The sequence below is a fragment of the Eptesicus fuscus genome, chromosome 18 (genome assembly GCF_027574615.1).
Source record: "Eptesicus fuscus isolate TK198812 chromosome 18, DD_ASM_mEF_20220401, whole genome shotgun sequence".
NCBI lineage: Eukaryota > Metazoa > Chordata > Mammalia > Chiroptera > Vespertilionidae > Eptesicus > Eptesicus fuscus.
In genome coordinates this window covers 8,412,978-8,440,909 of record NC_072490.1, presented here as the reverse complement: position 1 = coordinate 8,440,909, position 27,932 = coordinate 8,412,978, and the positions used below count along the sequence as shown (strand labels likewise).

General features: G+C 56.2%; 1 protein-coding gene and 1 long non-coding RNA gene across 4 annotated transcripts in view; one reads left to right on the top strand and one right to left on the bottom strand.

The window, feature by feature from the left end:
* Positions 1-512: 512 nt before the first annotated feature.
* On the bottom strand, positions 513-7,893 carry LOC129152138 (uncharacterized). The gene is made up of 3 exons (XR_008558859.1): positions 7,839-7,893; positions 3,973-4,284; positions 513-1,005 (listed from the first exon to the last, which is right to left on the bottom strand). It is a non-coding gene; the product is annotated as an uncharacterized LOC129152138 (long non-coding RNA).
* An 11-nt stretch (positions 7,894-7,904) lies between these two features.
* CCDC13 (coiled-coil domain containing 13) overlaps positions 7,905-27,932 on the top strand; it is a 30,828-nt gene continuing 10,800 nt past the window's right edge. For 2 of the 3 annotated variants that reach the window (XM_008154578.3, XM_054729678.1), the window contains exons 1-12: positions 7,905-8,066; positions 9,339-9,565; positions 11,723-11,871; positions 13,923-14,065; positions 15,180-15,269; positions 18,877-18,993; positions 20,141-20,245; positions 22,336-22,497; positions 23,215-23,391; positions 24,882-25,088; positions 26,929-27,071; positions 27,556-27,639. In XM_008154578.3, the coding sequence (XP_008152800.2) occupies positions 9,345-9,565; positions 11,723-11,871; positions 13,923-14,065; positions 15,180-15,269; positions 18,877-18,993; positions 20,141-20,245; positions 22,336-22,497; positions 23,215-23,391; positions 24,882-25,088; positions 26,929-27,071; positions 27,556-27,639 (1,598 nt within the window). In that variant the 5' untranslated portion in view covers positions 7,905-8,066; positions 9,339-9,344. Of the gene's footprint in view, positions 8,067-8,253; positions 8,289-9,338; positions 9,566-11,722; positions 11,872-13,922; positions 14,066-15,179; positions 15,270-18,876; positions 18,994-20,140; positions 20,246-22,335; positions 22,498-23,214; positions 23,392-24,881; positions 25,089-26,928; positions 27,072-27,555; positions 27,640-27,932 lie in introns of those variants that run through there. The other variant, XM_054729677.1, reaches the window with a different exon arrangement.

Genomic DNA, 27,932 nt, shown 5'->3' with positions numbered 1-27,932 from the left:
GGTCCCCCCCAACGGCTCTCCCCTGCAGGCCTGGGTCCCCCACAACTGCCCTTCCCTGCAGGCCTGGTCGCCCCCAACTTCCCTCCTCTGCCAGCCTGGTCAGCCCTAACTGTCCTTCCCTGCTGGCCTGATCACCCCCAACTGCCCTCCCTTGCAGGTCTGGTCCCTCCCAACTGCACTTCCATGCTGGCCATCTTGTGGCAGCCATCTTGTGTGTTGGAGTGATGGTCAATTTGCATATTACTCTTTTATTAGCTAGGATATGCATATCCTATGGACATGGGCAATAGGGTAGTGAAGACCTGGGGGGTGGGTATGGGCTGGGAGGATGGGAGAAGTGGGAGATATCTGTAATACTATCAACCCAAAAAAATGTATTTAAAAAAATTTTTTTTTAAGTTTCCAGAAATGAGGGAGAGCATTTTGTACCTTTAGTAAGAACCATCGTTAAAGAATATTTACCAAACAGGAAAAATGGCTAACATTTATTGAGCATTTACTGTGTGCTACACACTGCTGTAAGCACCTTTTAAGTATAATGTCATTTAAGTTTCCTAACAACCCTAAGCGTTAGGAGCTATAGGACTTTGGCATGAATAGTTCAAGTAACTAACCAATGTCGAATAGCTAAAGAAGGATGTAGGTTTGGGACTGGAACCTGTATAGTCAAGTGGTAGATGCCAACAGGTATTAGAGACTTGAAATGTTGGCCTTTGTGAAATTAATGCTGGAGTGGCAGCATTAGTTTTATTTGTCATAAATAAAATTAAGAGGTTATGGCATGGTCTTGGCTCACCACTGACTGTATAACCTGGACCAAGTCAGGGTTTTCTCAGTCTTTTCCTCGCTGTGAGGTGAGAGATTGGTCTAGATCATTTCTATGCTCCTATTTAGGTCATCGATGGGTCTGTGAGAAAATGATTTAAAATATAAGCTATTAGGAATTTTAATCAGCTTCCAATAGACGTTATAGGAGATGCTTGTAGGCCATCTTAACAGTTGTTTCTGTAGAAGAAAAAAATTGGGAACAAGTTTCAGAAATTTGTCATTTTAATAGATGAGGATATGATTGATTTTGTGAAAATAAATACTAATTTGAGAGAAAACATCTGGACAAATGACAGAGAATAGAAAAAACCACAGTAAGGGGTTGAGATGGCAGTAAACGTGACCAAGAGAAAGTGAGTGGGGTTTCTTGCCCTTCGAAGGGTGGATGAACAGGCTGGCCTCAGGTTATAGAAGTTCATAAAAGGAGCTTAAGTGGATGTGACACTACTTTTGCTTGACTCAGACCTGGGATTATGGTTCTACCTACTAGCCGAGTAACCGTGGTTTCCTCATCTGTAAAACAAGATCATTATATGGGTGAGGACAATACCAGGGGCCTGGGGTTGTTGGGAAGATTAAGTGCAATGGCGGATGTGAAGGGCTGAGCATAGCACCTGACGCATCAGTACTAGTACACAGTCCATCATTGCTGTTACCCGTGTGAAGCTTGGAGATGCAACAGCACAGGAGCTATGTGGGCCCTGCCCTTAAAACTTAGTCGAGTAGGGAGTGTGGCATTAAATAAGGGATGACCAAAAGCATGGTGGGTAGTAGGTATAGGATGCAGCAGGGACTTTGGGCTCGGGGGCCCAATCCAGGGTTGGAGTCGGATGGACGGTATCCCTGGGGAAACGATGTCCTACCTTAGGGGGTGGTCTGCTGATTTTTCACTGAGAGTTGGAGTCCTCGGCTTACTGTCATGTGTCACTGAAGCATCGATGTGGGGTTGCTTCTGTGCCTCTCCTCCACTAGTCTAATCCTTTTCATCCAAAGCACCTGGCTCATATAGGTGTTCAGTAAGTCTTTGTTGAATTAATTAGAATAAATAGTTTTTGGTTTTCTTCACATTCAGGATCCTGCTGTCCCCAAAGAAGTTACCTATGTCTAGTTAGCAAGCAACAGTAACATCTGGTGATGAGAACTAGAATTTGACTCCATACTTACATAAATCCTCAAAGTACCTTCCCTTCTGTATCAGAATTTTGGAGTAAAGGGTTGGCCATGTAGGCCATTCCTGAGGAAATGCTACTCAGAGAGTTACAGGAACTTGAAATTTAGGATCAATGCTCTTCTAGATCTATAGCCTGTGGCAACATACCTACTAGGCCAGAACAAAGCCAAATGAACATGTGGTATTTAAAGTTCTCACGTGTCAAATACTGGGACTGCCAATTATTTATATTCTTGATCCTGTTTGAAAGCTCTTCAAATAGAATGGAGAAATCTGAGAAAGGGAATGTTACATGCACCAGCCTGGACGGGATTGCCACTTTCTCAGTGATTTGCCTGAGTTCACAAAAGAACCAGCACTGCCCAGGCATCCTAGCTGTAGTCTTCAAGAGCCTACTTTCCTCCCCTAAGTCACTGAAACGAGGCCAAAGAATTTGTTTCTAGCAAGACAAAAGTTGTACAGTTTTCTCCTAAATTCAGTAGTGACAAATGGGTCTACAGTGGAGGCCAGCGTCCATTTGCCCCCCTCAGAGGAATGTAGGAATAGGTCCTTTGGAATATTCTGAGCTTCTTATACCTTCTGGCTAGAGCCCTATTACCTACACTCAGCTTGTCTGCAGCCACACTCAGGGTCCTGCCCACTGGTGCTCCTTCCCAGCTCACCCATTTGTCAGCGATGTCACACTCTGGGCTCAAACTCAAGCATCTTTCCTTCCTCCTGTCATTTATCACTATTAAACCAGTCACCAGGGCCTGCCAGTTTTTCCTAAGCAAAGTCAACATTCAGATTTGTCCTTTTCCTCTCCCTGTTGCCACCACTGTAAACCTAGGTCCTTCACCTCCGTCCTGCCACCTACCTACAGCGGTGCCACCGCTGATGCCAAAGCCCTGTGCCCAGCTCTGCCCGAACCCTTTGCTTATGCTCTGCTCCTTTCCCGAAAGTTCCCCCTCACTCCCAGTGAGTTCAGTGCACGCCTTAAGTTAAAACACTACCCAAATTATACTTTTGGTAGAGCTTTTTAAAATTCTTCTAGGCCACAATGAACTTCACCTTTTTTCAAGTTTTGTCACGTTTGAGTTTAAAACACAATGCATGTTCCACTATGATAATACTTTACGTATATACACAGCTTTGCTGTATATAAAATACTTTAAGATTCTTCCATTCGTTCCTCGGAAACTCTGAAGTACATATTATCCTGACTTTTTCAACGAGGAGAGCTGAAATTTATTCAGGGCCATACGAGTGAAAAGCGACAGAGCTGGGCACAAATCCAGTACTTGAGACCCTTGGTCATGAAGAGAGACTGCATGATGAAGGCAGGTACATAGAGTCATGTCTGTTCACGAAATACTTGTTCTACCTTCCACCACACATACACACTCGCCATCCAGGTCCCAAGTCTAGTATTTTTTCCAGTATACTTTGGCTATTTTATCCTCAAATTTAAATTTTTTTAAACTTGGTCTTTTTATTGTTGTTGTTTAAGATTTTAAAAATTGATTTTTAGAGAGAGGAAGGGAGGAGAGAGGAAGAAAGGAAATAGATGTGAAAGCAGAACATCCATCGGCTGCCTCCTGCATGCCCCCTACCAGGGATTGAGCCCACAACCCAGGCCTGTCCCCCGACTGGGAATCAAATCCAGCAATCCTTAGGTGTATGGGATGATGCCCAACCAAGCCACACCAGCCAGGCTATCCTCAGATTTTTTTTTTCATAAATTAAAATCCTTAGCCAATATTTGTTTTGGCCTTTATAAGAAGGAAGGTGAGATTCCCATATACAAATGGTCTTGACTGCAGGAGGTGAATGAAAAACTGGGAAGTACACAGGCATTGGGGACCTAATCAATAGGGGGGAAAACGATGATCACGGAGACCAGTTGATTTCCATCCATGTGTTTTGAAAGACCAAGAGTGATATGAACCAAGAGTGAAATTGAGAAAGTTTGGGGCAAATATAAATTATATTACCAGTGCATTGTGCTGAGAGCTTGAAGCAGAGCCAGGGTGGATCTCATCCATCAGAGGGATCCCTTGGAACTAAATAAAGACTAATGAGAGTCTTGGCAGAACATTTAGTTTCCTAGTAAAATCAACATATGATGAATGAGATCGCCATATACACAAACACATCTTAGACAAAACAGCTCCATGGGTCAAATAAGACTTGAAGTGGCATTAAGTGAGAGGCTGATGGCCAACAAAAGCCCAAATCCTTGGTGAGTTGAAGAGGCAGGACTGACAGTGTGTATCCAGCACCTTCCAGCCCACAGGAACTTGAACCTGGAAAAAGTGAACAATTTTTATCTCTGCGGGAGCCCCAGGCTGAGAAGAGGCATATTTAATAAGACTTAACCCTGGGGCAAAAATATCTCAAGGCAGTTTGCCTCTGTTTGCTCTGAATCCGTACCCACAATATCCTTCCGGTAACTCTTGGCTTCTTGGGTGTCTGATTCTGGGAAGGGAGGGCCTCTGGATAAGGGTCACCGTCCCCTAAAGTAAACTGGTGGCTTAGTGTTCTGGGTAATACCATGACTGGCGTAGGTCTAGCCCCAAGAGACACTCCTGGTACAACGACCAAATCCGATTATGGAGCCTGGCTTTAAGCTGCAGCAAAGCTTACTTCCATTTTGAGAAAAAACAGCTAAATATGGAGTGGTATTTCATTGTGAGTTTATGGTTGTTGTTTTTTAATTTTATTTTTAATCCTCACCTGAGGGTATTTTTCCATTGATTTGTAGATAGAGTGGAAGAGAGGGGAAGACAGAGAAATATCCACGTGAGAGAAACACTGGTTGCCTCCTGCACGCACCCCTACTAGGGCCTGGGCCAGGGAGGAGCCTGCAACTGAGGTATGTGCCCTTGCCCAGAAACAAACCCGGGACCCTTTGGTCCGCAGGCCGACGCTCTATCCACTGAGCCAAACTGGCTAGGGCTTTTAAATATATTTTTATTGATTTCAGAGAGGAAGGGAAAGGGAGAGAGAGACAGAAACATCAATGATGAGAGAATCATTGATTGGCTGCTTCCTGCACGCCCCCCACTGGGGATGGAGCTGCAGCTGGGCAAGTGCCCTGACCAGGAATCCAACTGTTACCTCCTGGTTCATAGGTCAAACCTCAACCACTGAGCCACGCTGGCCTGGCTCATTGTGGTTTTGATTTGCATTTCCTTAATGGCTAGTAATGTTGAGCATTTTTCATATGCTTATTGGCCATTTGTATATCTTCTTTGGAGAAATGTTTATTCAAGTCCTTTGCCTGGTTCCAATTGTTTTTTTTTTTTTTGTCCTGTTGTTGAGTTTGCTCAACTGATTTTTAAAATATATATATATATATATATTTTTATTGATTTCAGAGAGGAAAGGAGAGGGAGAGAGATAGAAACATCAATGGTGAGAGAGAATCATTGATTGGCTGTCTCCTGCACACCCCCTACTGGGAGTTGAGCCTGCAACCGGGTATACGCCCTGACCGAGAGTAGAACTGTGACCTCCTGCACACCCCAGGTTGAAGCTCAACCACTGAGCCACACCAGCCGGGCTGCCCCACTGATTTTTGGCAAAGGTTCAAAAGCAATCCAATGGAGGAAGGATATCTTTCAACAGATGGTGCTGGACATTCATAGGCAACAAAACCAAACCAAACCTTGACTTAAATCTCACAATTTATGCAAAAATCACATCAAGATAAATCATGAACATAAAACTCTGGCACTTTTAGAAAATTACAGGGAAGTCTTTGGGATCCAAGACTAGGCAAGGAGTTTTTACACTTGGCACCAAAAAAGGAAGAAATTGATCAATTGGACCTAATAAAAATGTAAAAAGTTGAAGTCCATGCAAAGAGAATTAAAAGACAAGCTACAGACTGGGAAGAAATTTGCAAGCCACATACCCAACAAAAGACTAGTATCTAGAACATATAACGAATTCTCAAAACTCAAAAATTAGAAATTGGGCGAAAAGACATGAACAGACACTTCACCAAAGAGGATATACACATAGCAAGTAAGCACAATGAGGAAAATGTTCAGTATCATTATCCATCATGAATGTCAGAATCACAATGAGATGTCACCACACACGTATTAGAATGGCTAAACTAAAAAATAGTGACAACACAAACAGCGCAAAGATATGGAGAAACGATCGCTCATGCATTGCTGGTGGGAATGTAAAATGGTACAGCCAGCTACAGAACAGGTTGGCTGTCTTGTTTTTGCTTTTTTTTTTTTGGTTAAACTAAACATGTGATTACCGTACAACTGTACTCCTGGGCATTCCAGAAAAATGAAAACTTAGGTTCACACAGAAACCTGTATATGAATGTTCATATCAGCTTTATTTGTAACAGCCCTCACTTGGAAACAGCCCAGAAGTACTTCTATGGGTGAAAGGTTAGACTCTCGATTCCAATAATTACAGGCTGTTACTGTTCCTTGTGATTAAGCCTCTATCCCAGTGGTCGGCAAACTCATTAGTCAACAGAGTGGCAAACCTCAGCTCTGGAGCAGTTTGCCGACCACTGGGTTAAACAAACCTGGGCACATCCATACTATGGAAAACGGCTCGGCAATAAAAAGAAACAAATTATTGATACAACAACTTGGATAAACCTCCAGAGAATTATCCTGAGGGGTGGGGGGGAAGTCAACCCCAAAAGGTTACACCCTATATTATTCCACTGAGAAAACATTTTGGAAATGACAAAAATTTTAGAAATCGAGAACAGATTGGCAATCACCAGGGGTTAGGGGCTTGGCAAAGGAGGGGGCGGGGGCAAGAGGGAAGCGGGTGTGGCTATAAAAGCCCAACAAGGAGATCCTTGTGATTTAAGTGTTCAGTGTCTTCTCTACACTTTGGCGATCAAACTGACATGTGGTAAAACGGTATAGAACTAAACATGCACACACATGAATACCGGTCAGACGGGGAAATCTGAATAAGACAGGTGGGTTGTGTCAATGTCAACATTCTGGTTGTGATACTGTGCTCGAATGGTCTGATGCTGCATCTTTGTGCATGTTCTATAAGGGACTGCCTTATGAGGGGGAAAAGAAGAAAAAAAAATGAGATAGTTGAAGATTTTCAAAGTATAAAAGCCTGGGTAAATAATCAGAAAGCTTCCTCGGATTTTCTTTCCTAGAGATTTGTCTCCCACCCTCAGATAGCCCTGAATATGGTAGTGGCTTAAATTGGGGAGTGCCTTAAAAAAAAACAACCAAGAGCCGAAACCGGTTTGGCTCAGTGGATGGAGCGTCGGCCTGTGGACTGAAGGGTCCCAGGTTCGATTCCGGTCAAGGGCATGTACCTTGGTTGCGGGCACATCCCCAGTGGGGGAGTGTGCAGGAGGCAGCTGATCGATGTTTCTAACTCTCTATCCCTCTCCCTTCCTCTCTGTAAAAAAATCAATAAAATATATTAAAAAAAAAAACAAGAGTTTTTTTACTATGAAAATAAACCACGTTCATTATATTTAAATTCCTCTAAAGTGCAAACATGAAAACAGCACTGCAGTCCCAACACCAACATGAAACAACTCTCCCTTACAATATTTCTGTGCGCCCCTCCCCGCCCTGCTCCTGCGCTCCGTTTTTAAGCACACAGCCTGAGCAATAACTAACCATCACAGCACGACCTTTCCCCCCGCATTGTTTTGTTTTTTTTTACATTTTCCAAAGACATTCAAGGTGGGGGGCCGTCCCCCTTCTCAGCTCCCCCGCAGGGCTGCGGAAGGTGCCCCTCTGCGCAGAACGTTCGGCCCGCAAAACTGTCAGAACCTCCGGCCCCGAAGGCACAGGACACCCGCCCCCAGCCCCCGCGCCTCCTTCCTGACCTCCCCGCACCGCCGCCCCCGGGGCCGCCCCGGCCTCGGTCCCTTTCTGGACTCCTCGGTCCCTTTCTGGACTCCCGGCGCCCTCTGGGCCGCCGCAGACTCGCGGTGACGTGACGGGGCGGTGTAGCTTGGTTTCCCTGGCGACAGTTGCCGGGGCAGCGCGAGCAGCGTCCGGCAGAGGTGACCCCGCCGCGGTGGCCCCCAGACAGCAGGAGCGGAGTGACCGTTGTAAGTGCGGGGCAGGCGCGGCAGGGCGCGGGCTGGAGCCGAGGGAGCCCGCCACCCCGGGGCCTTGGATCGGAGCCGGAGCGCACACGCCCGCCCGGCGCGCAGACCCCGGCCGGACGCTCCCTGCGCGCCCCACGCAGAGCGAGGACCCCTCCTTGGTTCTGGGAATCCTCACGCACCGCCTCCTCCCTCTCCAGGCCCTCATTTCCGCGCGGCTCCAGGGTTAGTGAGGCTCCAAGGGTAGGTCGCCTGCCCCAAGCCGCCTAGTAGGTGGCAGACTCTGGTCCGCCCGACCTCCAGCGCCCTCTTCTGGCCTCTGCTGCGGAGGCCTCGCGCCCCACACGCGGGGGGAGCGGGAACTGCGCCACCTGGTGGCAGCCCCTGTCCCCGTCCTCCCGCTCCAGGGCCAGCCCCCGCTCTTCTTCCATCTCTAGACACCTTTGCAGGTGAAATTCCTCCCGATGGGCTTGGCAAACCAAGGCCCACAGATCAAATCCAGGCCACTGCCTATTCTCGTAATAAAGTTTTATTGGAACACAGCCACACCTGCCCACTCACGTCTTGTCTGTGGCTGCTTTTCACTGCAATGGCACAATACAGTAGCTGCAAGAGAGCCTTCTGGCCCACAACGCTTAAAATATGTACCGTCCGGCCCTTTACAGAAACAGTACGTTGGATTCTGTTGTAAATTTAGGCTAATCAGACTTTTTTCGGTGAGGTGTAGGAGCAAGGTGACCTAGAAGGGGCGTTATCAAGGGGAAGGCGGGCTGGAAGGAGAGACGGCGTCCAAATCCCTCAAAGCCTTTGATGCCTTTGGACTTGGTTCGGGGTTAACGGGCATCTCCTGAAGCTTTTAAACGTCATGACTGAGTCCCATCCCTGGGAATTGGGATTTCATTGGTCCAATACGTGCCCAAGTCATATTTTGGGAGCTCCTGGGAGATTCTAATGTTCGGCCAGAGTTGAGAGCCACTGTTTTAGGGGACAGGAAGGGGGGAAGCATTGAGTCTGAGTGATGTAGAGTATTCTGAGGCCATGCAAGGTTTGGGGGCATAGTCAGGGCTAGAGGAGGATGCTCAGCCCAACTTTGGTTTTCAGGGGATTGAGATGGGGAGGGGCGGTCTTCTGAACTTCCACGTGGCCACATGCAAAGCTAAGCAGCCAACTCCAGGGTTGGGGGGCTGCAGACCTGCTGACTAGGTACCGAGCCCTCCTGGGAAATGTGCATTTTGTGAGGTTCGCTTCAGCTCGGGCCCTTTTTGCTACTCCCAGGGCAAGATGGCAGCCGAGGAAGGCTCGCAGGACACCTTGCGGCTCCAGTTCCAGGCCATGCAGGAGATGCAGCACAGACGGCTCCAGAAGCAGATGGAGAAGCAGAAGGAAAAGGAACTGAGCCTCAGCAGCAGAGACGGTGACCCAGAGGAGCCCTCGGAGGTCTTCGATGGCCTCAGCCTTCTCCAAGCCGGGGAGCAAAACTCGCAAAGCAGCTTTGAGCGGGGGTACATGCACGTCTGAACTCTCCCCAGAGCGCCCCAGGGAGGTCGGGAGGCGGGGGAGGACGGATAGCAGATAGTAGGACTGTCAGGTTGACTACACATGCGCTTATAAGTTGAGACGCAGAGGTATATTGGCACAGATGGTTATCAAAGACTCTAGAATCTGGTAGGTCTGTGGACGAAATTGGGTATGAAATGTACTTAAAAACCACTTAAAGTTTAATTGGCATTTTGGAACTCATCAGGATGTAGTTTATTCACATGGATTTTCTTTCTTTTTTTAAAAAATATACTTTATTGATTTTTTACAGAGAGGAAGGGAGAGGGATAGAGAGTTAGGAACATCGATGGGAGAGAAACATGGATCAGGTGCCTCCTGCACACCTCCTACTGGGGATGTGCCCGCAACCAAGGCACATGCCCTTGACCAGAATCGAACCTGGGACCCTTGAGTCTGCAGGTCGATGCTCTATCCACTGAGCCAAACCAGTTAGGGCTCACTTGGATTTTCTTACGTCGTTTCTCATGGAGACGGTGTTTGGGTTTCTGAGGAGCTGGTTGGCTAATTCTGATGGTTCGTTGAGAATCCTGGCTCCGATTCCCACCTGGGATTGTTCTCCCGGGCAGCGTCCCTTTCCTGGCCTAACGACGCAGAAAGCTGGCTGTCCTGCAGAAGCTCTGGGTGGGTTCCTTGCGGTTTTACAGTGGGTGGAAAATTCGAAGAGCGTCCATAACCTTCGCACTCTGCTCCGAATTCGACGTCCATGGGTGCATGTCGATCTCTACTGGTTACTAGGAGCAGGAGTCTGTATTGACACAAAATTCTCTGTTTGTCCTTTTACATAAAAATCACTGCAGTTGTTGAGCTGTCTCTTTGCCTCTGGCTTCACCCAGGATTTTTTTTTTCTTCCATCTTCAAATTCTACTTTTTATGGTTTCTCAGTTTTCAAAATGTTCTACTAAAAATGCTAGTTGATAAAAAATAAAAGACCTCTCCATAATTGAAAATTCATATGGCTCTCAAATATTAGCTCCAAGTTAACCCCGGAGCTATTTGCAAATGATCTTTCCCCAAATCGGGAAACGAAGTGAGGGAGACTTGAGCCACTGGTGGATTAACAGCAACAACAATAATTTCTATAACCTATACCTTCTCTAATGTACTTACTTCCTGAGCAGCTGTCGCTAGGGAGCCCGTCCCATTCCTAGCAAAGGAAGTGATCGCAGACGCTCTGTCCCGTGTTACTCGTGTTCTGAAGAGAGCCTTGCAGACAGTTTATAACATACAAAGCCAGCCAACCGCCTGATTTTCTGTCAGGTTTCCCGAAAACATGGAGACCTAGCCTCAACGTAAGGCTTAGACCCGTGGTCGGCAAACTGCGGCTCACGAGCCACATGCGGCTCTTTGGCCCCTTGAGTGTGGCTCTTCCACAAAATACCACGGCCTGGGCAAGTCTATTTTGAAGAAGTGGCGTTAGAAGAAGTTTAAGTTTCAAAAATTTGGCTCTCAAAAGAAATTTCCATCGTTGTACTGTTGATATTTGGCTCTGTTGACTAATGAGTCTGCCGACCACTGCCTTAGACAAATTCTGTTTGGTCTTCTAGTGTGTGTGTGCAACGAAGACTGTCAGTCCCCTTCTAAGCATCACTTTGTCTGCCTTTCACAAGTTGTGATCTTTATTGCTTCTGCAGTCTGTCCATTCTGAATGCTGTATAATGCATTTGGGATTTCTTCTTAATCCACACATAACTTAGGAGTGGGAGTTTGGGGTTTTTTTTAGTTCCAAACATACAATAAGTTTGCCGTTTTGTTTTTTCTAGTGTTGATTTATAATTTTAGTCAATTGCCTTCGTACATGTTCCATGGATGCTTAAAAGGAAGATGAATTCTCTGAGTGGAGGTCTTATATCTCTCTCTGTTGAATCCATAGTAAACCATGTTATTCAGATTTCTTTCTCCTCTCACGTGTGTGCGCACACGTGCGTGTGGCTCGTGTGCACCGAGTCCCAATTTTGAAACCAGTATGTTAAAATCCGCTCGTTGAGGGTCCCTTAATTTCCCCCTTCCTGTTTTGTTCAGACCAGTTCTCACCACCACCCGGTGCCCAGCGAGGCACCGCGGACCCGGGCGGGGGCCGTAACGCTGCCTGTGCCTTGCAGGGTGCTGGAAGACGAGGTCGAGCAGCTTCGCCACCAGCTCAGGGAAACGGTGGACGAGAACGGGCGATTGTATAAGCTGCTGAAGGAAAGGGACTTTGAGATCAAACACCTGAAGAAGAAGCTAGAAGAGGACAGATTTGCCTTCACAGGTAGCTCCGCCATCGTGGCGATGGGCAAACAGCAGGTTCCGGGCGGCAGGTGCCCAAGGAGGGTGCTGAGGGTCCGCTGTGGTCGGGCTGGTCCAGATGAGTCCTGGAAATGAAGGAGAGGGGAGCGGAGGGCAGGCCGGCAGGCCAGCGCAGGAAGTGGGAGGGGGAGAGCGGCAGGGATCGAAGGACTGTGGCTCAGCCGGGGCTCCCGAGGAGGGTTCTGCACGGTGCTCGCTCGCTGTGTATTCCCTGGGCCAGCAGGGCCCATTTTCTGGGGGTGCTCTGGCCCCGACGTTGAGTCTTGCACGTGGAAAAGCCCCAGCGGTAGCAGGCATTGACTCTGCTTGCACTGCTGCTCCGGAGAGGTGGGCGAGACGGGGAAGCCAGCTGTTCCCCCGGGGATTTCCTAGGACCCAGCACGGTCCGGAATGGACTGAGGCCCTTCAGGTCCAGGCTGGACCTTGGCTGTGCTGGTGGAGACCTTACCCCATGGGTCTGGTGGGGGCCGTGGCTTTGTGGGTTTAAGACTGACCTTAGCCCTGTGGGGTGTGAGCTGGATCTTGGCCCTGCAGGTCTGGTGGGGACCTTGGCCTCTGCTCCCTGTGTGCCCGTTGAGCAATTCCCAGGTGGCTGACCAATAAACCACAAAGGCCGTGTCACCAATGGCAGAGAGCAGCGGGCCTCCCCGACATCTGCCAGAGCGTCCCTCCCTGCCTTTGGTCTTAAATGCCTTAAAGGGTGGGAGCACCCAGAGGACCGGTTCCAAATTCAACAGCAAGGGACTCTGGCCTCCTGACCGCCCTTGGGGTTCTACTGCGCCTCCCTCCGTGCTCCGGCCGTTCCTGTCGAAAACAAAACGCGGGAGACCAGGCTCAGTGTTGTGAGAGCAGAAACACTCGTCCTGGCTCGGGGCTCAGACGTGCAGGGCGGCCGGCCCTTGCGCAAGGCTGCAGAGAAGCGATGGCTCCACCGCCTGCCCTCTCTAGGCCCCACCCCACGCGGCCTCCTCGATGGCATCCCTCCAGCCACCCCGTCTGCAGCCTCCTGCCCTTCCTTGCCCACGGCCTTCCAGCTGCTTCCGCAGACACTCCACGCTCTTTCCCGCCTCCGGACCTTTGCACTTGCTATGTCCTCCGCTGAGAACACGCTTCTGCCTGACTGGCCTCTCACTTCATTCATCCGGGTCTCTGTTCACACGTTTACCTCCTCAGAGAGGCCCTCCCTGACACCCCGAGAGCAGCACCACCCCCATCACTCTCACCCCCTTGCCCAGCGTCAGTTTACTCCCTAACACTCATCCCTCCCAGGTATTGGAATGCATATTTATGCTGGTTGTTTTTCATGCTCTATACACCTTTTTCATTCCCCATTGGATCCCTAACACCACGAGGGTTCGACACATGGTAGAAACCAGGTTTTGACTGAATGAGCACGTGCATCGGTATCACTAGGTGTTACCACAGAATCCCGCGTAAGAAACAACCACACCCCCTCAGCAGTGCTCAGCAGGAAGCGTTAATTTAGCTCCAACCTCTGGGGGTGGGTTGGGGACCAGCTGGTCTAGGCCGGGCTGGGGTGGGTGAGCTTTGTTCTGTGAGCCTCTCTCCCTCTTCCTGGGACCAGCCAGCTGGCCTGGGTGCGCTGTTCCTGGGGAGGTGGCACAAGCAAGGGCGAGTTTACCTGCACAAGGGCTCCCCCCCCCTCCGCCTCCACCTCCACCTTGTCTGCGAGCATCCCATGGGCCGAAGCCAGTCCCTGTCCCCCCCAGAGTCAGCCCTGGAGGGCACAGCCAAGTCTCGGGGCAGGAGGTGTGGAGGTGTGAGCCTGTCACCGAGGAGGGCGTTGGTCAGGATTGGCACTTGGCCATCCTCCTCGGGCGTGCCGAGTCCCCGCGTGGCTGCGGTGCGTGCTGGGGTTGGGTTCCAGGTGCCCGGGTGTGGGGGGGCTCTCCCGAGCCCCTCTCCAAGCCCTGGCGGTTGGCAGTGGAGCGTGCGTTTGCCGTGTGGGCCTGCGTTCTCCACTGACCTCGCCCTCTCTTCCTTCACCCCCAGGGTCCGCCGGCGTGGCTGGGGATGCGATCGCCGCCAAGATCGTCGAGCTGTCCAAGAGGAACCGGGTGCTGATGGCCGAGTCCGAGGGTGGGAAGACCAGAGTGAAGCAGCTGAGCAATCGCATCCGGGAGCTGGAGCAGGAAGTGAGGCGCCTTGGCCCCCCCTGTCTCCGCTGGGGCCTCAGCACCCCGGGCCACCCCTCCAGGGAGGGAGCCGCACTGGGGGCGTTGGCTCCTTCTGAGGGGCTTGTGGGTCAGTGTGAGCAGCGAGCTCCTCAGTCTGTGGCCTCCTGAGAGGGGGAAGTGTGTCGGGAAGCGAGGGGGCAGAGGTCATGGAGAGGTGCCGTCGAGCAAGGTGGTCTCCCCATCTGTCCCACGGCGGTGGTAGCAGGGCTCCCCCTATGGTTTCCCGAGGAGTAAATGACTTCACATTGCAAAGCGCATGCTCCCAATCGGCCTCACTTCCGTCCACCTTCCTCTTTCTGCTGCCTGCTGCCCCCCGCAGCTCATCCCAGAGCCCTCCCGCGGGGCCAGGGCTCAGCCCAGGCAGGGCAGCTCCCCTAGGAGCCGGGATGGAGTCCCTGTGCCAGGGAGCACCCCCAGCCTCTCCTCACAGGAGCCGAGGCTGGAAGCGGTGAAGCGCTTCCTCGAGTCGCACAGCAGGTGGTGGTGCCCGATTGCAAACCCAACTCTGTGGCTCCGCAGCGCCCTCCCCGCGCCTGGCATGGACCCGGAGCTGCTTTCTCCCACAGCACAGTTCTGAGACCCGCCTCGGGCTCTGTGCCAGGCCCCGGGGAGACTGCAGGGATAAAATAGGCCTGGTTCTCGCCCTCCTGGGAGACAGACCAGCACCCAGGGCCTCTTGGAGGAGGGAGCATGCCCGGTGGGTCCCTGGAGGCTGAGCTGGGAGAGGTGGCAGAGGGGCCTCCATGCCAGGCGCCCGCAGGTGCGAGGCCCTGAGTGGGGAAGAAGGTCTGGGAGGAGACCCGTGTGGAAGAGGATGAGGTCAGAGAGGAGGGGGCGGGCCATGCCCAGCCTTGCTAGACAGGGTGTGGGCTTCGTGTGAGGAAGCCGTGATGGCTTGGTGGCCCGTCTGTATGTGGTGATGGTCTTGGCCATGGGCCCAGGCAGCAGGTCCTCAGCGTCTCCTCGTCTGAACCAGGAAGTCCGTCTTTCCTTACCCCCCTCCCAGACGGCTGTTAGGGCTCCCGGATTGCTGAGCAGAATTAAATATTAAGTGTGGGGTTTGCTTTTCCAGCTGCAGACGGCCCTGGCCAGGCTGCCAGCCAAGGGGGCCACCGACGCAGGAGCTAAGCTGCCGAGGGCCCAGCCGGGAGACAGCGCCTTGGTATGCATCTTCCTCTGTGCGGGGAGTCAGCGGGCAGCCACGGGGGGCCAGGTGCCTCTGTCCGGGCTCCACCTCCACCCCACTGGGGAGCCGTGCCATCATCGCAGCATCCGCACAGCAGCCATGAGGGAGCAACAGCCCCGCCAGGGATGCCCCAGCAGAGGCCAGGGCGGGTCTAACGCAGAGAGGGGCTCGGGAGGGGCCCGAGGACCTGGAACCCTAGGATTTCTGGACCAGAGGGGAGGGCCTGGTCCCACCGGCCGCCCACTCCCAGCCCAGCACCCTTCACAGCATCCTCACTCGGATCATCCTCCTCACATCCCACCTCTGCGTTACCCCCGGGACAGGGAGCTCACTGCTGCCCACGGAGCCCTGCTTGGAGGGGGCAGTTTATTTTGTGAGAATTCTTCTCGTTACCGGAGTCTCGAGAGCATCCCAGGAGGCCTCCCCGGGCATCCCCCTGGAAAGCAGCCAGCTGGTGACCCGGGTCCAAGCCTCAGGACTCCAGAGCTCCTCTCCCAGCCCCTCCTCCCCGGCTGCCTCCCACTCAGGACCGAGTGGCTTCATGCCCGTCCCGGGGAGAGCTCAGGCCTCAGCGTGCAGCGCCGGGCCCCTTGGGGTCCAGGGCAGATATGCCTCCTGTGGGCCGGTCTGTGAACCTGCCTGGCTGGGGAGGGGGCGAGGAGGGCTGGTCCTCGGCAGGGACTGGGCTGAGCGGCAGGGCCTTTCCTGGTTTATCCAGAGCACTGAGCGCCTCGGTGCCCCGGGCCAGAGCTCCCGGACGGGGAGGCACTGGTCTGGGCACTTGTTGAGACTGACAGGATCTTCTGAGCCCTGCGACCCAGAAACTCAAAAATCAGGGGAGCCCAAGAGGGCAGATGAGTGGCCATGTTGAGGGAAGGAGGGGGCAGGGCCTTCTAGAGGGGCTGGGCTCTGCGGTCACAGAGGGAGCATACCCCTCGTACCCCTCGTCTGAGGCGGCTGGGAGGTGGCATGAAGGAGGGTTCCTGAGGGGGGCCCTGCTGGAGAAGGGGGTGCGGGTGGGGCCTCCCAACAGGCAAGCCAAGGCTCAGAGGCCGGGCAGCATCGGTATGTCTGTCATGTTTGCTAGCTGGTGTCTGTCAGCTGGAAAACCTTGGCCTGCAGCCCAGGGCCCATGGCAGGGGTGGGGGGGGGGGGGGGATGTGAGCCAAAGGAAGCTGGGGTGGGGTCCCCGTGGTGGGGGGCCTCAAATGGCAGCTGGGTGGCTGGAGGGAGCCTGGACGGCTTCTGATGGAGGAGCGGGTGATGGGCTGCCCGTCTCCATTCATCAGTGCCCTGGGTTTTTCCTGGGCATCTTCTGACCAGAGAGAGAGAGCAAAGGCAATGCCCCCCTCAGAGGACTGCTCAGAGTGGAGCGGGCGGCCTTCCCTCCGCTGGGGCTGCAGGAGGCGGTGGTGTGAGCATCCTTGGTGCTATCTGCCCCCCCCCCCCGCCGCCCCCCATGGGCTGGGCTTCAGTTATCCCCTCCAAGAAAACAGCCCCGACCCACGCCCCGCTCAGACCCTGTGGACTTTCACTCTGGGCGGACACAGCTTCGAAACGGCAGGAGGTGGGTTGGCCCAGCTGCTGGGACGGGAGGACCCGGCCGGGCAGAGCAGAGGGCTGACGGCTGCCCATGCCCGTGGCCCAGCCCCGACCGGAGCACCGCCTGGCGCTCAGCCCCCTTTACAAGTCGGGCTGGGGCCCCTGGCATCGCCCTCTGGCAGAATCCGCCCCAGACAGCAGGCCCCTGGGGGCTGGTGATACCCCCGCCCCACATCTTACAGATGAGGAACCGGGGGCTGGAGAGACGTCATTGCCTGGGTTCTAGATCCAGGTGCCCCCTGCGTGCTCTCCCCGCCCAGCAGGGCCCGTGGGGCTCCTGGCCCCGGAGAGCTGACCGGCAGGGGGCGTTGCTCCCCACTCCAAGGCAGAGTCAAAGCAGCAGAGTCGCTGGGAGAAGACCGTGCCCGACAGCAATGAGAAGGGAGGGCAGGCAGCCAGACGGGGGTGGGGGTGGGGGCGGGGGGCGGGGAGGACACATAAAAAAAAAAGGGGGGGATTAAAAAAAGGATGCACTTGGGTTTTGTGTAAGTTCCCAGCTTGCAGAACTGTTCACGTCGGTGATTCTGTTTAGCCTCACGGTGGTGCTGTGGGAGCAGGACCGGGAAGTGGTATTTTATACCCATTCCATAATGAGCCAACCTGGTGCGGCCAGGGGGTTCCCGCTGGGCTTCCCAGACCCGGGCTACTCGGATCTGCCTTTCCCAGCGGTGCTGACACTGGAGACTTTGTCGTGTCTGCTAAGGGAGGCTCGGAAAGCCCCCGCAGCCCCCGCCCTGCTTCCCAGAAGTCAGCCCGCCTGGCCTGTGGGGACCGGAGCGGACGGCCTGTGCCCTGGCTGCTGGGACACCCTGCCCACCGGCCAGCACTCCGGCTGCCCCGGTGCCTGGGCATCAGCAACAGCCTACGCGGGCGAGTCGGCTAGCGCGTGGGGGGGCGGGAGGAGCAGGCTTCTGACCCCACTCCTGGCACCTCCAACCGGCTGTGTGCCCCACGGCAAGTGACTGCCCCGCCCTGAACCTTCCTGTCCTCACCTCAGGTAGGGGTGTGAATGGGCTGACCTTGGAGCACCTTTCACGCCAAACTTCTACTGAAGACAGAGAAGTGGGCAGCAATTGGGGAAAACGTCCCATTGAATAGTTTAAATCCAACATTATTTAAAAAACAAAAAACGTGGCTAAGAGTTCCGGGAAGCAGAGTTTTCATGGCTGCCACAGCTCCCCAAGCCACGGAAATGGAGCGTCTGGGGATTAAACGGGGTCCATATTTCTGATCGGCGAGCTCACTGGCTGGGGGGTTCCAGGAGAGGGGGGCCCCACGTTCAGATGGCGGTGGCCCTCCTGCAAAGGAACCAGTTCCCTCTCTGTTCCCAGTGAAGATGGGGGAGCTGTGTGCTGGTCTCTGAGCACAGCAGAGAGGGCGCACACCCTGGAACCCTGGTCGGCAAACCGCGGCTCGCGAGCCACATGCTGCTCTTTGGCCCCTTGAGTGTGGCTCTTCCACAAAATACCACGGCCTGGGCAAGTCTATTTTGAAGAAGTTGCGTTAGAAGAAGTTTAAGTTTAAAAAACTTGGCTCTCAAAAGAAATTTCAATCGTTGTACTGTGGATATTTGGCTCTGTTGACTAATGAGTTTGCCAACCACTGCCCTGGAATTGTGGCTCCCCGTCTTTGGCCACCGTGTGTGTGTGTGTGTGTGTGTGTGTGTGTGTGTGTGTGAGTGTGCGCTCTTGCAACACTCAGAACCAAGGGCTCAGCCCCCAGAGTTGGGCTGACAGGATTCACATTCACCTCCCTCTCTCCCAACCAGGTGCCCAAAGCCCAGGGGACTTACCCCCCACCCACCAGCTTCCGCTTTGCAGCTCTAAGGGGCTGACAGCGGAACCTTCCTCCCAGGGGCTGGTGAGGAGGGAATGAGAAGCTCCCCGCTGAGCCCTCGGCAGGGCCCCCCCGGCACGTGCTCGGATAACGGGGGCTCTGATGGTTATCACTGCTGAGGCTCCATCCCGTCTCTCCCCACCAGCCGGAGACCCCGGAGCTGAAGGCCTTGCAGGACAGACTGGCGACCGCAAACCTGAAGATGAGTGATCTCCGCAACCAGGTCCAGTCTCTGAGGCAGGACCTCCGGGTGGCCCAGAAGGTACTTCAGCGCCAGGCCCAGGCCTTCCTGGCTGGGGCCGGCATCGGGACGGGGCACGGCGGGCATGACAATGGGTTCCATTCAGGACGAGCGAGGGCTTGGCCCCGTGGGCATCATGCTGCTCGCTCTGGGTCAGGCTCCAGACCCAGTCACTTCCTCCCAGCAGCCCTGGAAATAGAGCCATTGGGCGAGTGGGGTTGCTGGCTGTCCCGGGGAGCCCTGCATGCATGCCCACGGGGAGCCCACCCCGCCCTGGAGCGAGGAGGCCAGTGCTGTCCACCCAGGGAGAGTCCTTAAAGCCTGCCCTGTGCCCTGTGCACCCCCGTGGACCCTGGGTCTCTCCTCCACAAGCCACCTTGGACTTGGAAGCCCAGACCTGCCTCGTGCCCGCTGCCGTCGGTAATATTAGAAAATGAATAGGCTGTTTGTGTGTCTCAGGCCCCCTCTCAAAGGGAAAGGCTCAGGCTTGGGACGCAGGCCCAGCGGGCCCATTATTTATTTTTATTTACACAGTGAGTTCTCTGGCATTTGTCTCTCCTGCTGGAACCACTCAGATTTCCAAAACAGTGTTCTATTGTAGAAACAAGCGCCAGGGACGCGGTGCGCCCGGTCGGGTTCCCGTGACAGGCTTCAGCGGGCCCGGGCACAGGCGGAGCGTGCCGTGTCCAGCTCAGAGCTGGAGGCGGGGCCTCTGGAGCCAAACGTCCCCGACTGACATCCATCAGCCCCTCTGCCTCGCCGCCCTCAGCCTCGGCCCCTCGTCAGTGGCTTTCACCGAGGGCGTGGCCCTGTGGCCGTCCAGCATGAGCTCAGTGCTAGGTGACCGGCGAACAAACGAAGGAAGCAGGTGTCGGCCAGTTTCGTGGTTCACTCATCCCAGAATATGTCAAGAGCACGGGGCCCCCACCTGGGTGTTGTCAGCAGTTCCCTGTCGGCTCTAAGCACCCATCGCCAAGAAATGCTGGGGACGCGGGGCCTGCCGCCTTCCCGGGGAGATCTGCTCTTGGAGGGTGGGCCGCTGGCCTCTGGGGGGGAGGATGGCTGTGCAGACAGAGGCCGGGCCTTCTGGGAGCCCCGCGCACCCGCTCCGCCTCCGAACAGGCCGGGCCCTCTCTCCGGGCCACACTGAAGGCCCCGCCCTTTCCAGGTGTTGGCCAACGAGGTTGGGGAAGACGTGAACATCCAGCAGCTCCTGTCCTCACCGGGGACCTGGAGGGGCCGGGCTCAACAGATTCTCGTTTTGCAGAGCAAGGTGAGTGAGTCATCAGACTTCTCCCGGCCCTGGACAGAGGGCTTGAGATGCCCCCCGAAAGATCCACGGGGACCCACATCAGAGACGCAGGACCCCAAAAAGGCCCCGTGCAGGGCCGTCGTTTCCCATTCTCCCCAACCAGCCTGATTTTAATTTGTTACTCAGCGAACAGGCATTTATGTAACCGTGACCACGTGCCAGGCCCTGGCGCTCCGCAGAGCCAAAGCCTCTGATTTATTCGACTCCAGGCATATCCCTCCAGTTCGTGTAAACTTGCGTGACTGGTGTCCTTGTAGGCTTTTCCCAGTTTTGTCCAGATGCGTTTAGACTTTTGAACGTTTTCATACCCAGTAAAAACTCAGCTTCGTCTCCCTCTTTCTGTTCTAAACACTTGGAGCCTCCCTAAGAGGCTCAGAGGCGGGGGAGTCCGACTGCTTGGACTCCGATCCCAGCTCTCCACTCACCAGCCGTGTGGCCACAGGCAAGTTACTTCCTCTCTCTGTGCTCTGCTTTCTCATCTGCAAACCCTGGACTCCGCTTAGTGCCTCCCCCCGGGGCTGTGGGAGGACCGAAGGAGGCAGGGTGTGCCACGCGTTCAGCACAGCGCCAGGCCCGGGGCAGCGCTGGACCGGGGTTAGCTGTGCTTCATTTCCCCTTTTTTTGCCTCCAAACCAAGAAACAGCAGCAGGTGTGTAACTACCACAGCTGCCGAGCACTCTGCCCTCATCCCAGGGACTTCAGGGTCACAGCACCTGGGTGGCTTTTACCCCCGGGGTCTCCCGTGGGATCCTTGAAACCAACCCGAGGAGGGAAAGGCCCTCGAAAAACTATAACTAATGACCAGTGTGTGGGGGGGCCCTTGGGGGTTCAAGAGACTCGCGTCTGAGTGTGGCCTGAGTCGATGGGTCTACAAGTTCTGTGACCTTGGGCAAATCGCTTCTCTGTGCCTCAGTCTCCCCACCTGGAAAATGGAGGTGACAGTCCTTTCCTCATGGGTCGTTGTGGGTTCAGTGAAATAACGTCTGTAAAGCACAGTGCTTGGACATAATAAGCACGCCACACAGTCACTATCGTTGTTGTTAAGGTGCGTAAATGAACTTTTAAAAGTAGTCCCGTGCGCTTTCATGCTTAATGGAATCACCACACAATGCCACGCGAGGGCGTGGACCTGCGCTTTCACGGCCTCACGGCTACCCTTTGCCAGTGAGCCTGGTGAATTTTGCTGCCCCGCCCCCCCCGCCCCCACCCGCTCAGGTTTACCCAACATTGTTCCATCATTTATGTTACGTCGACATGGGAACCAGGGTTAGAAGGACCCTAGGAATGATCCACTCCAGCCCCCGTGTGGTAAAGCCACCTACTTGCCACTTGCCGAGAGCCTATGAGAGCTGGACCAGGGCTGCGGGCTGCCCCTGGGCCGCCGTAGTATTGCCCAAAGCACTTGTTTACCACCCGGGTCCCAAGGCCCTGCCCCTGGAGCTCTGACTTGTTGGTCCGGAGGGGGCCCCAGGATTTGTCATTCCAAGAAGCATCTTGGGGATTCCCGGGCTCAGACACGGTCAGGGTATATATACCCTTAGGGCCCTGTCACAGACGAGAGACCTGAGATTCAAGAAGTTACGTGAGGCTCTGAGCTGGTCTCTCAGCCTCCAATCCCTGCCCTCCCTCTGCGGCATCTCTCGCACTTGGCCGGGAACCCGGGGCCGCCCGAGGAGCACCCCACGTCTTGGGTGGTCTGTCTGTCAGAGTTCTTCTTGTTCTGAGGTCCTCTGTCCTCTCCCTCCCAGGTTCCTGGGGCTACACCTCTGCTTCTCGGCCCCAAGGCCCTCGGCGATGGGGTGATCGTTCTCATCTACTTTGATGCTTCCCCTTCCCAAGCGAACCCTCTCTAGCGTCTTCTCTTGTTTTGCTCAAGGTGCCACCTCAGATCCCTCCCCTCCCCAGCCCCCCTCCTATGGGGCTTCCACACCCATCTGGAACTGTGGTGTCCTCTGCCCGGTGGGGTCCCCCGCCACCCCTCAGGGTGGCCCTCCGAGCAGTCGAGTCTGACTGCAGACCGGCTGTGGAACAGCGAGTCTTACCCCCCTCAGGTTCGAGAGCTTGAGAAGCAGTTGGGACAGACCCAGAGCCAGTCTGTGGGAGCAGCCATCGACGAGCTGTCCGTCTGTCCCGACCCAAGGAAGCTGACGGCACAGGAGAAAAACCTGCTGAGGATCCGCAACCTGGAAAGGGAAAAGCAGGAAGGCTGGGAGGTAATGCACGCCCCGGGGAGGTCGGTGGGGCCTGGAGATCATGACACCCCTGCAAGGACCCGGAGGCACCCCTTAGAGGCAGGAGACCCCGGGGGTTGGGGTCACCGCTGTGTATGTTCCTCACAACCTGAGATCAGCTCGAGCCGCCTGACGGGTCCTCAGGCAGAGCCCATTTCGTGAACTTTGGTGGCCCCGTCCTGGCTGACGGGGAGGTTTGGATCTGAAACGTCCATTGTAAAAGGAGAGGGCAAGTGTCCCGGCCCCAGACGTGTGATGGGCCCAGATGGCCTTAAAGGAGCAGCGCTGGGGCAGGTGGGCAGCCTGGTATCAACCCCAAGGCCCGCATCATGGAAGCACAGCTCCTCTCTTACCCCAGCTCAGGCGGGGGTGGGGTGGGGACCACCCCTGGAGGAGAGCCAGAGGTGGCCCGAGGTGGCCAGTGCATTTCCTCTCAGCCTGACTCTGGCAGAGCTGGGCAGCTCCTGGGCACGTGTGAGCTTGAGCCGAGGAAGGAGGGCTGGCATCCACGGGTGCCCTCTGCCCTGTGCTCGGTCGGGCAAGGGCTGGAGTTCGGGCCCCGGCTCCACTGACTTGCTCTGTGGCCTTGGACAAGTCCCCTTCCCATTTGGGCGTCGTCTCCCAGTGAGCGGGAGCGAGGGACCAGGTGTGCCGGAGGGCCCGCTCAGCCCTGCCCGGGACTGCGCTTTCTGGTTCCAGAAACTGGCTGCTGAGCGGGACGCCCTCCAGAGAGAGCTGGAAGAGCTGAAGAAGAAGTTTGAGGGCGTGAGGTCCCGGAACAAGGTGCTGTCGAGCGAAGTGAAGACCCTCAGGAGTCAAATGGGGACCCTCGTGGAGAAGGGCCGGCATGACGACGAGCTCATCGATGCCCTCATGGTACGGCCCCTCCCAGACACCTGTGATCCGGCCCCAGCCCCAGCCCCGGCCCCTGTGAGCCCTCACTCCCCCACAAATGCCACCTGCATGACCCAGCAGCCCATTGCCTCCAGATGCTCCCCCAGGGGCAGGAGCAGCTCAGAAGCTGCCCAAGGGCGTCTAGAGGTCACGGTGTCTGAGACGGATGTCAGGCACAAGCCACCAGGCCTGTGGGCGCCAAAGGAGAAAGAAATGGGTGAGGGCGGAGGAGTAGGATGACACCTTGGGTTATTTTTCATCAGGGAATGGGAGGGACAGCTGAGGGGCCAGCACAAACCCTTGTCTGTGTGGCAACACGGAGCCCCTCCCCTCTGGGCCCTGGGGGAGCAGTGTATAATGGTTAGTCCCCAAGATAACCCCGAGGGTCTATATTACACCCCGGTTTCACAGACGGGAAACTAAGACTCCAGTTGGCTAGATAAGTCACCCAAGACCGCACAACCGAGTCAAAACCAGGCTTATCTGACTGCGAAGCCTTCTTTGATGAGCAGCCGCGCCGCACTGCGGCCCTGACCCCAGCCTGGCCTGTTCTTTCTGGGGCCTGCGGCACCCCCGAGTTTTGACTCTGAATTCCAAGTTGTGCCCTAGGTGGTCATGCCTGGTTGACCGGGGTACCTGGGGGAACTGATGCAGGCGTAGGCACCGCCCCCCAGTCCATGATCATTTCCCCAGGGGGGTGGGGGGGTGGGCGGGCCACAGGAGACTGAGATCCGGCCTGCCTCTGGGGACACCTCACTGTGTGATCCTAGGCCAGTTGCCTTCCCGCTCTGAGCCTCAGCCCCCTGTTTTGAAATGAGGGGCGGGGCTGGCTGTCCTCTGAGGGCCCCGTGTGCCACCATTCTTTGTCACTGAAGGTGGCCTGATGAGAGCTGCAACCCAGCCCCGCCCCGCCCTGCCATTCGCCAGCAGTGCCCCTGGGCTCTCCGAGCCCCGTTTCCCTCCACTGTGAGGTGAGGACAGCAGCCCCCTCCTGTTCCGCGTCACCAACAGGGTCCTTCCTGGCCCGGAGGCAGGACACTCAGGGGGATGGGGCCTCCGGCAGGTGCTGAAGGATTCCTGGTGAGGGTGCCAGGACTGCCTGCAAGGGCGGTCTCCCAGCAGAGGGGGATAAGTTTTTGTTTTGCCTAAATGTCCCCCCCGTGCCCCCGCCCCCCGCACTGGCTGAGGGGCCGCCATCTGAGCTGCTTTCTGTTGTCCCGAGAGCCCCTTGGCCGTCCTTGGCCCCGATCTCAGGGAGAAGCAAGTTGAGAGGAGGAAAAGGGCATGGCCCCCACCTGCCCGAGTGCTTTCCTAGGGACACAAGTGTCCCAGCTAGGTCCCTGCAGACACAGGGAATGGTGGGTTGCTGGTGGTGGTGGTGGTGGGGAGGGTCGGAGGGTCGGTCGCCCCTTGTCCTTCCTTACCCAGGGGCCATGGCTGACCCTCGCCTGCCCTCCTGCTCGGCCCCCCAGGTCCAGCTGAAGCAGCTGCAGGAGATTCTGGGCAGCCTGAGTCTGCAGGAGGAAAAGACGCGAGCCTCCCAGCACCGCCTGGACCAGCAGCTCAACAACGAGGCTCAGCAGAGCAGCAGCCTGGTCGCCCAGCTGCAGGCCATGGTGGCTGAGCGGGAGGCCAAGGTGCGGCGGCTGGAGTTGGAGATTGGGCAGCTCAGCGTGCAGGTGAGCAGGGCCCTGGCTCAGCCCAGCATCCATTTCCTGTTCCTGGCGGGTCCGAGCACCATCCAGAGACTTCTCAGCCCCGCCCACATCCTTCTACCTGCCTTTGTTCAGGTGGCAGCGCATCCTGCCTGGGGCCACCCCCTGGCTCCCTGCTTCCACCTGCGCGCGCCCCCTCCCCCCGCCCCCCCTCATTCTGCACACACCTGTCCTCTCTCAGGTACACACCTGATTGTCTCCCTGCTCTGCCCAAAACCTGTCCCTGGCTCCCCATCACCCTGTCCTCACCCAGTCCTCAAGGGCCCAGGCTCCTTCCAGCTCATCCCCTCCTCCTCATGACCCAAGGTGGTGGCTGGAGTGCAGCCTTCACACTCACAGTCCAGTAGCAGGAAGCGACACTTCCTCAGCCAGCTGGCGGGCACCGTGTGACCAGCTCTTGCTGCCACCCCTCCTGCGCCTTCTCTTCACCCTTCCTGTCCCTGCACGCTCTGGCCACAGCGATGCCATTCAGCTGCTCACTCGGCCCTGCTCTCTGCCCACCCCAGGCCTGTGCGCATGCCTGAAGCTCACGCCTTCCCTTTCCTCCCCCACACCCTGCCTGGCCAGCTGCCTCTCAGCCTTTAGGTCTTACCTAGTATGAGCCCCTCTGGGAAGCTCCAGGGCCCCCGTTCTCTGTTATGTACCCCTCCTCCTGGGCACCCTCCGAACGCCCTGTGCATCCCCAAGCCAAACCCGTCACACTGCGCCATCATTTTCCAGTTTTCTCCCCTTGAGGAGACACAGACCATAGTAGCATCATCGCGGCAGATGCTCAGGAAGGGCATCTCAGACATGAGCTCCGGAAGATACGCTGCCTTGGCCGACCGCTTGCGGGTGCGGCCTGGGCTGCTAGGAGTCAGGCCCGAGGGCTCTGTGGCCCCCTCCTGTGGTGCTGAGGGTGCTGGGGGCAGGGGCTGTGGTGGCCGCTGGGGAGGATTCCTGGACATCCACACAGGTTTCCCGGTGACGGGAGCCCCTCAGCCAGCTTGACCGGCGCAGCCAAAGGTGTGTCTCAGAGCATCCCTGCCCTCAGCCCCCGGCTGGTGCTGGCAGGTGGCCATTCCTCTCCAGAGGCAGGGCGGCCTGGGCCACAGGACCGGCTGTGGTAAAGCCCCGGGCGGAGGCACAGCCAGCGGGAGGAGGAAGGCTTGGGGACAGTATGTGTGGTAGTGAGTGGGGGCACACAGGGCGTTCCAGCATCCCCACCTCAGCGCTCTCCGGGCTCTGGGCACACAAATGGGGGCTGAGGGCTGACCCTTCCCTCAAAGGTCACCAGCCGGCTGGGGGCAAGCACTGCCCACCAGACAAGTTTTCTCAGAACGGGTGGGGCTGCCCACTCCTTGCTGACCTCCTGCTGGGGTCCTTCAGGCAGGCCTCACCGCTATCCAGAGGAGGGAGAGGCGGGGAGGGATGGGGGCCGGCTGCCTCTCTGGCTGCAGGTGTCTGGAAGTTCCAAGAGTCTCCAGCTGGCGGCGAGGGTGGGGTGGCCGAGAGCGAGGGGCCCTCTCAGGACGTCAGCCTCTGATCGCCCGCAGGCTGTGCCTACCTTTGGGACCAGAATGTGGAACAGCTCTCTGGCCCAGTCCGGCCTCGCACCGGGGGCAGCTCCCTTCTGAAGAGAGGCATTATTCAATGTCATTATCATGCAAGGAGCGCCGGCACCAAACAGGCCTCGCGTCTCACTCCTGAAAAGAAGCCTCTTTCACGTCCCCTGAAAGGCCCGGAACCAAGCCAAGGCCCCCTCCTGCCGGCCCGGGCCCCGGAGCCAAACCCTGAGAATCGATCCCGTGTCTGTTCCCTGCAGTATCATCGGAATAAAGGCGTGAGCGAGGGGTCCAGTCGGTCCGAGGTCAACCCCGCCTCCACCGAGGTCCCGGAGGACCCGGGCCTGGCCAAGTCCCCGGCCTCGGCCTCGGCAGGCGATCGCGGCAGGCTCAGATCCCCTCGGTGAGCGGGCCGTGGGCTGGAGGGGGGGCGGGAAGTGAACGGTAGGGATTCAGAGGAATGGAGGCTGCTGCTGCCTCTGCTGGGAATCTGGCGATGGCTGTGGCGGCGCCCTCCCAGCACGTGGGCCTCTCCTGCCCCGCTGGCCCCGCATCTGCTTGAAGGGCACTGAGGCCCAGGCCCCGTCACGTCCGGAGCCTGCGGGTGCAGCTCCCTGCACCGTCCTCTCGGGACTCACCTGCTTCTAGAACCCACAGCACAGACCTGTGCTCGATGGTTCGAGGCTCTGATGTCTCCCGTTTTCTTGTTTTGAGCAAGAGCTCTCTCCAAAGGAGAGCAGCCAGGCCACTGGCTGCTGCAAGGGCCAGCACTGGCCACCTCCTCGGGGCTCCGGGCCCTGCTAGCCCCTGCTCCCCGCCCAGCCGGTGAGGCCCCGCGGGGCCAGCCTGCCTCCCCCCGGTGACGAGCCCCTTCTGCCTCCACACAGCTCGGTGACCAGCCTGGGCCACACACTCGTGGAATCTGCTCCCACGTGGCCTTCCCCGCCCAGTCCTCACGGGGCCTCACCCAGGTAAGAAGCCAGCATCCCCGGGCCCTCCCAGTCCTGCCCATCCTTGACTCAGCCGGGATTGCCGTCCCGTGAAAAGGAGGGGAAACCGAGGCCAGGCCAAGTCTGGGAACTCTCCCAAGGCGACATAAGGACGTGGAGGGCAGGGAGGACCTGGAGCGCCTTGTCCAAGGTGAGAGGCTTGGAACCAGTCCTGGCCTCTGACTCGCAGTCCAGTGTCCCTGCTCCTGCAGAGAGAACAGGAATCTTGCAGGGCCCAGGGCCCAGCCCCTCCCCTTGTCTTCTCCTGCCCGCTG